This window comes from Artibeus jamaicensis, unplaced genomic scaffold (genome assembly GCF_021234435.1).
Source record: "Artibeus jamaicensis isolate MK-2021 breed Jamaican fruit bat unplaced genomic scaffold, CSHL_Jam_final contig_76, whole genome shotgun sequence".
In the NCBI taxonomy this organism is placed as follows: Eukaryota; Metazoa; Chordata; class Mammalia; order Chiroptera; family Phyllostomidae; genus Artibeus; species Artibeus jamaicensis.
Window position 1 is genome coordinate 2,306,464 of NW_026521954.1, and position 12,267 is coordinate 2,318,730.

Genomic DNA, 12,267 nt, shown 5'->3' on the forward strand with positions numbered 1-12,267 from the left:
TAAAGTTTTTATTATCATTTTACAGAAGGGAAATAGAGACTTGAGGAAATGAACTTACTTAAGGGTGAAGGAGGGACCTGACTATTTAGTTCTCAAGCTCCAAAACCCATGTTCTTTCAGCTACATTGGTGAGTGGGTCCCAAACAACATCTGCAAGTCACTAAAATTAGAGCGCGTTCTATGTGATTCCAGTTACATAAAGTTCGAGAAAAGATAAAATAGATGTGATGACAGAAATCAGAACAGTGCTTTCTACAGGTGGTTGAGATCGACTGGGAAAGGACCTGGGGGAACTTTCTGTTCTGTATCTTGATCAGGGTGTAGGTTACAGTCAAGCACACCTTTTTGAAAGTACATCAGACTGTAAATTGTGCATTTTATGTAGATACATTTCACTTCAATAAAATATAAATCAGTACCGAGATTACAGAACCTATTAAAAAGATTCACATTTTGAAATCTTGAAGTTTGCATCTCCCCTCCTGTATGTCTTAAGGTTCTAGTGTGTGTCCAGAACTACTTCACAGAAAGTTCTTGAATCCATCATCCCAGCAGCACTCTATGACAAAGCCCAGGCTCAAAACATGCAAATTAAACTCTGCAGTTATGATTCATACTTGAACTCTGCCAACAGCACAAATGAAGCATAAGAAAACTGGTTCAGGGAAGCAGGCCCAGTGGGGGACACTGCCTGGCATGCTTGTCAGTAAATAGAAGCACTGTTTGCACTTGGCACGAGCTGCTTTTGTTGGGGTGGGGGTAGGGTGGACAAGGGGGAAAAGCTGCTACTTTTATCACAGTTCCATCCACATCCTTCCAATTACCTGGGCCCGAATTCTTACCTAGTGAAAGTGGGTTGGAGCTGAGTAGCAGGGACCAGATGTTCCTTTATCTAGTCCAAAACCGCCACAAGGCCACCACGCCCTACTGACCACTGACCCCTCACCTATTTATTTACATTTACTGCTTAGCCTAGTGGGTTTTTTTAAATTTCAGATTCAAACTGATTAAATTCAAAACAAAACACTGGAAGTTTTACATGCAACCTGAATAGCACTGATAATTCTTACTGAATAAAATCCAACTGGATACAGGCTATACTTACTCGCAGAGAAGGATTCCATTTTCTAACCCTGTCCGAAAATCTTTATCACCGAAGCTCCTGCCAGTTACTTGCTGGAAAAGAAAAAAAAGAGAGAGCATAAATTTTTCATTTTTTTAATCAGCAAGCACAGTAATTATATACTTGTATATATTTACCAGCCTTGAAATAAGTGGTAGCATTTTAAGAACGGCAAAAATGAGCTCTGAATTTTCTTTCCACGTGTAGTTTTGCTTAGATCTGCTCATCTTAAATTTAGACCATTTCTTTTCAGGTTTTTTTCTTATTTATTACCTTTAAAAATATTTGTTCTTCCTAATAAATACATTACTTTGGGGGGGGGGTTAGCCATGATACGTCAAGGTCAACCCTCTTTCACTCATACACTTTCAAAAAGACCCTGTAGGAATTACCATCTAAGAAAAAGTATCTATTTGTTAAAATGTTAAGGGAGGGCAGGAGGGGAAGGAAGACAGACCCCTAACCTTCAGAGACTAACATTAAGACAGAAAGATTAAAGCTAATATCCACAGTAACATGATGTAAAAGAGAAAAATAAGAGCTGGGAAGGAATGAACTTTGACAGCACAGTACTAAGGGCCAGTCATGATGCCTCTCAGCAGCCCTCTGGCTTAGGCTCTAGGGTGTGCATTTGTTCATTCGATAAATATTTTTTGATCATCTACAATAGGCCATGTAAATATGCATACTAGTAACTCTAAAGCAACGTCTTAAATAGCAAAATAAAAAAAGTTATGGTTAATAAGCCAAGAAATGAGATTAAAAGAAATCACAAAACACTCTAACAATTTTAAAAAGGCAAAAAAAAAATGGAGAAAGGAATACTTAACAGGTGGAATAAATAGAAAGTAGCAATACTGTAGACTTAAACCTAACCATATCAGTAAATGAATTAAATATAAATAGCCCAAATATCCCCAATTAAAAGACAGAGATTGTCAGACTGGATAAAAAAAAAGCAAGATCCAACAATGTGATGCTTACAAGAAATGCACAAGATAGAAATACATTAAAATACAAGAATAGAATAACATACACCACACCAACACTAATCAAAAGAAAGTTTACTCACATTAATGTCAGACAAAGGAACTTTTAGAGCAAAAAATATTTGAATGACAAAGGGTTTAGCTCACCAGGAAGACATAGCAATCCTACACATTTTCCCACCTAATTAATAAAAAAGCTTCAGAACTTCCAGCAAAGATGGAGGCATAGGTAGACATGCTTTCCTTCTTTGTACAACCAAAAGCAGGACAACAACAAATTTAAAAACAAAAGTAAGCAGAACTGCCAGAAAACTGAGCTGTGTGGAAGTCCAACAACCAAGGAGTTAAAGAAGAAACATTCATTTGGACTGGTTGGAGGGACAGGGACAGGCAACAGACTGGGCTGGGCAAGGCAGGGGCTGGTGGACTGGGCAGCCCCACATTTGCATGTGAATAAGCTGGGAGGGATGACTGGGGAGCAAGACAGCACAACCCAGGGTTCCAACACGGGAAACTAAAGCCTCTTAACCTCTGGCTGCAAAAAACCTGTGTGGGTTGCAGCAGTGGCAGAAACTCCCAACCTCACAAGAGTGTTCATTATAGAGACCCACAGGATCCTAGAACATACACAAGCCCACCCACCTGGGAATCAGCACCAGAAGGGTGCCATTTGTTTGTGGGCAGCGGGAGAAATGACTGAAAGCAGGGGAGAGCCAAGGGAGCAGCAATGCTCCTTCTCAGACCCCTCCCCCACATATAGTGCCATAACACAGCAAAGTAGGTTACCCTACCCTGGTGAATACCTAAGGCTCTGCCCCTTACAATGTAATAGGTGTGCTGAGACAATGAAATATGGCTCAAACAAAAGAACAAATCAAATTCCCAGAAAAAGAACTAAGTGGTGAGGAGATAACCAACCTATCAGACGCAGAGTTCAAAACACTGGTAATTGGGATGCTCACAGAAATGGTTGAGTATGGATGCAAAATAGAGAAAAAAACGAAGGCTATGAAAAGTTAAATAAAGGAAAATGCACAAGGAACCAACAGTGAAGGGAAAAACCAGGGCTCAAATCAATAGTTTGGAGCAAAAGGAAGAAATAAACATTCAGCTAGAACAGAATAAAGGAACAAGAATTCAAAAACTTGAGGAGATGCTTAGGAACCTCCAGGACAACTTTATTTATTTTTTTATTAATTTTATTTAGTTATTTTTCAAGTACAGTTTTTTGTCTATTTTTCCCATCCCAGCCTCCCCCGCCCCTTGCTCCCCACCTCCCTCCCATTTCCAACCCCCTTAGTTCTCGTCCCTGTGTCCTTCCTATTTGTTCCTCCAAATCCCTCCCTCTTTTTCCCCTTAACTTCCCTTCCTTCTCCCCTCTGGTCACTATCCCCTTGTTCTCTATTTCAGTGTCTTTGTTTTTTTTTTTCTGCTTGCTTGTTTGTTTTGTTGTTTAGCTTCCTGTTAAAGGTGAGATCATATGGTATTTGTCTTTCAGCACCTGGCCTATCTCACTCAGCATAATGCTTTCCAGTTCCATCCATGTTGTTGCAAAAGGTAGTAGCTCCTTCTTTCTCTCTGCAGCATAAAATTCCATTGTGTATATGTACCACAATTTTTTGATCCATTCATTTACTGATGGGCACCTAGGTTGCTTCCAACTCTTGGCTATTGTAAATTGTGCTGCTATGAACATTGTGGTGCATAGGTTCTTTGATATTGATGTTTTAGGATTCTTGGGGTATAATCCCAGCAGTGGAATTGCTGGGTCAAAAGGCAGGTCGATTTTTATTTTTCTGAGAAAATTCCAGACTGTTTTCCATAATGGTTGTACCAGTCTGCAATCCCACCAACAGTGGACTAAGGACCCCTTTTCCCCACAACCTCTCCAACATTTGTTGTTTGTTGCTTTGTTTATGATAGTCATCCTCATTGGTGTAAAGTGGTATCTCATTGTGGTTTTAATTTGCATCTCCCTGATAGCTAACGATATTGAGCATCTCTTCATGTGTCTCTGAATGTTCTGTATGTCCTCCTTGGAGAAGTGTTTGTTCAAGTCCTTTTCCTATTTTTTAATTGGGTTGGGTGTCTTCTTAGAGTGGAGTCGTGTAAGTTCTTTGTACATTTTGGAGATTAAACCTTTCAGGACAACTTTAAATGTTCCAACATCTGAATCATAGGGGTGTCGGAAGGACAAAAGGAAAATGAAGAAATTGAAAACTTATTTGAAAAAATAATGAAGAACTTCCCAAATCTGACAAAGGAAACAGACTTCCAGGAAGTCCAGAAAGCTCAGAGAGTCCCAAAGAAACTGGACCCAAGGAAGACACACCAGAAACATCATAATTAAATTACCCAAAATTAAAGATAAGAAGAGAATCTTAAAAAGCAGCAAGAAAAAAGGACACAGTTACCTACAAAGGAGTTCCCATAAGACTATCAGCTGGTTTCTCGGAATAAACCTTACAAGCAAAGAGGGGCTGGAAGGAAGCATTTGAAGTCATGAAAGGCAAGGACCTACATCCAAGATTACTCTATCCAGCAAAACTACCCTTTAGAATGGGAGGGCAGATAAAGTACTTCCCAGATAAGATCAAGTTAAAGGAGTTCATCATCATCAAGCCCTTATTATATGAAATGTTAAAAGGACTTACCTAAGAATAAGAACAAGATAAAAACTATGAACAGTAAAATGACAACAAACTCACGACTAAACAACAACTGAACCTAAAAAACAAAAACAAAAAACAGACTAAGCAAACAACTAGAACAGGAACAGAATCACAGAAATGAAGATCACATGGAGTGTTATCGGCGGAGAGTGGGAGGGAAGAGAATGGTGGGAAAGGCACAGGGAATAAGAAGCATAGTTTGTAGGTATGAAATCAACAGAGAGGGAAGTTAAGAACAGTATAAGAAATGGAGAAGCTGAAGAATTTATATGTAAGACCCATCGACATGAACTAAGGATGGAGAATGATAGTGGGAGGGCAGTGCAGGGCAGAGGGGAACAAAGGAGAGAAAACATGGGAGAATTGTAACAGCATGATCAATAAAATATACTTGCAATATAAAAAAAAAGCTTCAAAACACATAAGCCAAAATAGATAGACTTGTAAGGAGAAATAAACAAATTCACAACTAGAATCAAAGATTGAATATCTCTCTTTGAAAACACAGAATAAGCAGACAGAAAATCAAAAGCTTCAAAATACGTAAGACAAAATAGATGGACTCACATGGAGAAATAGACAAATTTAAAACTAGAGTCAAAGATTTAATATCTCTCTTTGAAATCAGATAGAATAAGCAGACAGAAAATCAGTAAGTGTTGAACAACACTATCGACCAAGTTGACTTAATTGACATTTCTAGAATATTCCAACCTATAACAGGAGAATACTCATTTTTCTTCTTAAGTTCACAATGAACATTTATTGAAATAGATTAATTTCTGGGTTAGAAAACAAGTCTCCACAAACTTAAAAGAACTCAGTTCATATAAAAAAAGTATGTTACCTGACTGACCACAATGGAATTAAATCAGAAACTAACAACAGAAATATCTGTGGAATAAACCACAAATAATTCTAAACTAATTAGCACAATTCTACACAACCCACTGATTAGAAAATGAATCAAAAGAAATTAGAATGTATTCTGTAGTGAAAGAATATGGCAATATAAAAATGTATAGAAAGATGCTAAAGTAGTATTTGGGGAAGCTGTATAACATAAAACATCTATATCAGCAAAAAAGATCTCAAATCAGTGAATTTTGCTTCCACCTTAAGCAAATTAGGCCCAAATTAAGCAGAAAAGGGGAAACAATTACATTATATCAGAGTTGAAATCAATCAAACAGAAAAATCAATGGTATCAAAAGCTGTTTCTTTGAGAGCAATAAAATGACAACTCTTCAGTCAGGTTGATAAACCATTAGCTAATAAAATTGATAACCTTTGGTTTTTAGCCCAAAAAAGACATAAATTTTCAACATCAGGGATGACAGAGATGACATTATTTATAATCCACAGACATTAAAAGTATAACAAAAACAGTATAAATAAATTTTTTAGGTAGCAGCTAGGAATGCGCAGCAGAGGGGGGCTAAAGGCAGGGCCCTCGCCATGACAACCTAACAAAGAACTTAACAAGGGAGGTGAGGAGCAAAAGGGAAAGAAGTCTCACCAATGAACCCAGCAGTCCTGAGCTCGATGTGTTAAGACTGCTGGTGTCTCAAACATAAGTAACACAAGAGGAAAGGGATAGTCCTTGAGATTCTATGCTGGGAAAGGGAGCCTCTGTAATAATTTCCCTAAGACAAAGAGCCTTGACTATCTGAGAAAGAAAGCCTTTGTGGCTGTACATTATTCCCAAGATTTAGAAGGGGCGGGAGAAAGCTAGAAGCTGACTAAGGTATATCACCCCTGAACCCCAATAGCTGGAGTACATGGATTAGCTACCCATTTGTAGCCTCAGCTCAAGTACATAGAACAAACTTACTAACAACTTTCTTTCCTCAATGCGTGGGGCATTTAGACTTGCTGGGCACCTGCTAGCAGCTCCGTGCTTGTATGTGTTTCATAAACAAACTATTTCATTTCCGCTAGACCTGTTTGCCTCTTGTTTGAATTACTCTCTTGTGAGTGAGACAAGAACCCAGGCAAGGGAGAGGGCCTCTGGACTCGGGTCTCTCTCTCTCCACCCAGAACAAATTCACCAACTTAGATGAAGGGGATAAATTCCTTGATAAAAGCAATCAAAGTTCACTCAACAAAGACATAGACAATCTCTACCCCACCCCCTCCAAAAATGCCAGGGCCCCCCAGAAGGCTTGCCTGGTAAACTATACCAAATATGTAAGGAAGAAATAACACAATTCTACACAAACTCTTCCAGACAACTGATGAGGAAAGAATCTCACAAATTCATTCTATTAGGCCTACAGTACCCTGCTTCCAAAACCAGAAAAAGACATTACCAGACACACACACAGAGGAAGTAGGTCAACATGTTATCTCTTCATGGCTGGAGTCAGATGTGATTTTTATTTTCTTCTTTAAAAATTTCCTTATTTTTGCTTTTACTGCTGTGGCTCAGTGGACTGAGCACTAGGCTGAGAACTGAAAGGTCACTGGTTCAAGTCCCAGTCAGGGCACATGCCTGGGTTGCAGGCCAGGTCCCCAGTGCGAGGTATGCAAAAGGCAACCAATACACATCGATATTTCTCTCCCTCTCTTTCTCCTTCCCTTCTTGTCCCTCTGAAAATAAATAAAATCTTTTAAAAAATAATAAAAATGTCCCTATTTTTCTAAAATTTTCTACAATTATTACATGTTCCTTTAATGAAACAGCTTTTTGTCTGTCTGTCTGACTGTTTTCTAAAGAGCAGTCTAAGGAAACTAAGTGGTCCCAACTCTGCCTTCCCTCCAGTTCTATTATAAAACAAGCTCATTGCCACTCCCACTAGAAGGGCAATTCACAAGTCAATAAAATGCACTGCCTGGAAAAGGAAGGAAGGAGGGAGGGAGGGAGGGAGGGAGGGAGGGAGGGAGGAAAGGTGGGAAGGGAGGGAGGGAGGGAGAGAAATCCCTTTGTTAATATCCTCTGTTTCTTATTTGAGAGGTGAGAAAAGTGAATAAAAAGTAGTTCTTTACTGTTTACAAATATCTAGCTTTTTCCCAAAATAAAGACATTAAGAAAGATGCCATTTAAAAAGCAAAGGTTTTAAACATAGACTTTAAGCACTTTAATATTTTCTTTCCTGAATCTATTAGTCCTATTTGTATTCTCAGAACATCACTTACATTTTCCATAAGACTAACCTTCATCACCAAGAAGTGATGAAGAAGTTTTGAAAACGTTTCCCCCCAGGTCTTTACATGTTTGTTAAAGGTATTATGTTCTAGTGCAGATGGTGCTAACACTGAGAACCCAGACAGTTCACTTACATTTTTTATGGAATCTCTGGCTAAGTTAACACACAGACCTATCTCCATTTATTAAGCAATGAAGATAAACAAGGCCTAGAGACAGAAATTCAACTGAGACATGATGACTGCGTGCAGCAAGCTCCCGGACTGGCAAAGAAGGCAGTGTCTAAACTCTTACCGTAAACAGAAGGTAACGTAACTATTAAGGTTATAAGAAAATACTGGTGGTCCATAGACTTCCTAAAAGGCCCATGTGCTGTCTACAATTATCTTGCATGTGATGCACAGGCAGTAAAAAAATGTCAAGTATACTTGACTAATAATCCACTGTCAATGAGCTCCTCAAAATCCTCCAAGATGTAGTTTGATTGAATTCAATTTCCTAGCCTCACAACTCTGGAGACAGAGAGAGGCACCGTGCATTTGCAGGAGGGTGCTCACCTCTGCCTCCATTCCGCATCCTTTGCTTCCTTCCCCTCTCTCCTGTGTCCACTGGGTCCCAGCACAGCCTTCACAGGGCTCCCACCAACCAAAGGCCCTCCATTCTCCCTGACCGAAGTCACAGATGTAACAGCAGCACGTGAATCTTGGTTAGGAAGGTCAACGGCTGAATGCACTCCAGAAACTCAACAAGGTCCACGCCCCTGAAATAGTCGTCCTCAGACCAGCATTGGCAGCATCTTTGCCTAAATTAATGTTAAAAAACAAACTCATTCCTCCCACCCTCTTCAAGGCTGGTTCTTAATCAGAACCAGCATCTTTAAGAGTCCCATGTGATTCACAGGTGCAGTAAACTTCACAAAACCCTGACCTAACATACTACACTAAGTCAGCATTTGAAAATCAGAAAGGGGGGGCCTTCCTTTGGAATTGGGATTTTGGATGACCTGTCTCAACAACCCCTCTCAGCAACATCTTTATGATGTGTTTACAATATCATATGTTGTATATCTAACTCTGAAGACTGCTAATTACTGTTCCCGTTGTGACAGTATAATCCATTACTATAAAAAAAACCAAAATAGCTGCCAAGAATAGACCACTACTACCCAAGTTCATGAGCAGGGGAAGGGAAAAGTGGCCACCCAAACTCTTCACTGACCTTCCCACATGGATCCTGACTGATTGAGGATTCTCAGGAACCTTTCGGACAAGACACCAGCCAAACCATCACTTTGTGATCACTCTCCAAGGACACAGAGCAGGAAGGGAAAATTAGCAGAGCTCTTAAAAGAGCCTGAGATGGGCGCCTGGGACATGCGGTGGGTGGGCAGAGAGCCCAGGCTCAGGAGCATCCAGGGGCTAGCCGGGATGAGCGGCATGAAACGGCCGGTGCTCTCTGTCATTCCCCCAAATTCTGCTCTCCACGCCTTGCTGATCTTCATGCAGCTGATCAATTAATCCTTGCAACTCTTTCCTTGCAATTGTTCAGCTTACTCATGCTTGAGCCTGACCCATCACACCCGAGCACACACACCAGCAAATCCTGTGGACACTCCCTTCAGAATATAGCCAGAACCCAGCCACTGCTCACGGCCTCCACTCTAGCCCCCCACTCTGTCATCTCGCACCTCAATACGAGTCTCGAATGGCCCCACTGATTCTGCCCTTGCCTCCCTTCTATTTATTCTCAGCACGGCAGCCAGGGTAATCCCGGAAAGTTAGATCCTGCCACCGCTCCATTCAAAACCCCCAGTGCCTTTCCATCTCACTCACAGCAAAAGCCAAAGTTCCTGCCATTCCCTAAAGATATTCGGCACAAAAACAAACAAGCAAAACCCAAACAACAACCACAAAACACCAAAAAACTAATTGGAGTGCACGGACAAGACTATTAGATAACACCGAGATTTGAAGGGCAGACATATGATCTCACCACTCACGGGGTCCTCAGAAGTACTTACGGGGGCAATTATGTCACCAACTATGCCCTGTGTGTCTTTCAGGAAAGCCCTTTATCAGATTCCCCCTACTTTATGGCTTAGGGTTAATTCCCTTTTGTGACTAACCAATATGTTTGTTGAAGGGACATGTGTCAGATGGAAACACTCATGGATGATTTATCAAAACCTTGATGGTTTTAAAGGAAAAGATTTCATGTAGCCTAGCAATTAAATCAAAAGCAGAAACAAGCAGACGTATGATGTGTTATCACACTATTTTATGCAAGTAATTACTGAGTATGCTCATCTGTGTTTTGATTTTCTTCCCACAGAACTAATGTTATTATGTTTCTGAGTGTGTCTATTTGAATGCATTGCTGTAGGCCTTTTAAATAACTGAAATACAAAGGAGTAACGAAAAAAAGAGTCTGATAAAGAAAACCACACAACTTACAGTAACATCTTTAGGATGTGTTTATAATGTAATACATTGTATATCAAATTGCTATACTTCACTAATTATTTCATTACCATTATTTATTACATAATTGCCATGAACAGGCAAAGGCTGCCAGGAATCAGTCTCAGCCTGATAATTACCATTTAAACAAGTTGTATTTCAGATATGTTTTCATTAAGCTTCTTTTTTTTTAAAAGCAATCTGGTAGATAAACTACAGTCTACTAATAAACTGAAGGCCTAAAGATTTTAACTACATAAATTTTGGAAAACTTATTATAATGATCTTAAGAGGAGAGTCTACTGGCTGGCAAAATACTGGTCCCTAGATTCAAGCAATTGGAAAAATACAAAAGTTAGTAGATTTTTTTATTTAACTTTTGAAAGACATGGATATTTTCTCTCAACTGTACCATAACAGGTACACTTTTCAGGCAGTTGTAATTTCCTCTAATAAGCAGTAAATGAACATCACACCTTTTTAATTCACTGGAGATAATTATTTGTGGCTCATTATGCTCATTTATCTCCTGATCACATTTGACTTATTTAACAAGAACATTTCTGCATATTTTATACCTACATTGTAAAATAAAGCAGAATGGAATTGCTCTTAATTTTCACATTTATTGAGAATAAATGCACTGCTATTTCTGTCTCCTTCACGGGGTTGCCAGGAAAAGCAAATCAAGATTCTTTTTTTTTTTTTTTCCGAAATTTAAAAGATTTTATTTAAGTCCATCCCTGGGGTTTATCCTTACAACAACCTTTTTAGCATTGAGTTCCAGAATGTTACATTAAAAAATAATTATATATTCTTGGCATACAATGTTATATCAGTTTCAGGGGTAAAATGCAGTGATTCAGCATTTATACACTTCACAATTTGATCGCAACACTAAGCCAATGTCCACCTGTCACCATTCAAAGTTATTACACTATTACTGACTATCTTCCCCTTCACCTTTTTTCACCCGTCTTCCCATCCTGCTTTGTGCTGGACCATCAGTTTGATCTCTCTTTTTATGAGTCTGTTTTTGTTTTCTTTTGTTTGTTCCTTTGTTGTTTTTCCCCTCTTTTTATTGTTATTCAAGTACAGTTGTCTCCATTTTCTCCTCATCATTCCCCCCACAACCTTTAGTGATCCCCACTTCCCACCCTCGATCTACCCCTCTTTGGCTTTGTCCACGTGTCCTTTATACATGTTCCTTCATGGCCCTTCTCTCTTTTCCCCCCCATTATCCCCTCCTACCTTCCCTCTGGTTACTATCTGTTTGTTTTTAATTTCAATGTCTCTGGCTTTATTTTGCTTGCTTGTTTGTTTTGTTGATTAGGTTCCACTTATAGGTGAGATCATATGGTATTTGTCTTTTACCGCCTGGCTTATTCACCTAGCATAATGGTCTCCAGTTCCATCCACGCTGTTACTAAGGGTGTTAGCTCCTTCTTTCTTTCTGCTGCATAGTATTCTGTTATGTAAATGTATCATAGCTTTTTGATCCACTTATTTACTGATGGGATCACAGATCAAGATGATACTGAAACTTTTTGTAAACAGTTATAAATCATATTCATCTGAGCCAGAATTAGCAATCAACCAATCAACCATCTACTGAATACCTATTTCATGCCAGGCAGTATAGTAGGTATAAGACCAAAATAACAAGATCTGGAGCCTACCCAGTGAGAATCCACAGTCCAGGGGAAAGATAAAACATTGTAATACAGTAGGCACTGGTAGAGAAGTATGGACAGAAATCTACAGGAACGTGAAGGAAGCGATTAACACAGATTCCACGACTGAAGAACTATTTGAATGATAACAGTCAATAACATGGTACTTGGTATCTCTGTTCTGAATGCTTGCTTCGTTTTAA

General features: G+C 39.3%; 1 protein-coding gene across 1 annotated transcript in view; it reads right to left on the reverse strand.

Annotated features, from left to right (window-relative positions):
• LIMCH1 (LIM and calponin homology domains 1) overlaps positions 1–12,267 on the reverse strand; it is a 322,455-nt gene that overhangs the window by 193,518 nt on the left and 116,670 nt on the right. The window contains exon 2 of the mRNA XM_053672339.1: positions 1,106–1,176. Coding sequence (XP_053528314.1) covers positions 1,106–1,176 — 71 coding nt within the window. The remainder of the gene's footprint in view (positions 1–1,105; positions 1,177–12,267) is intronic.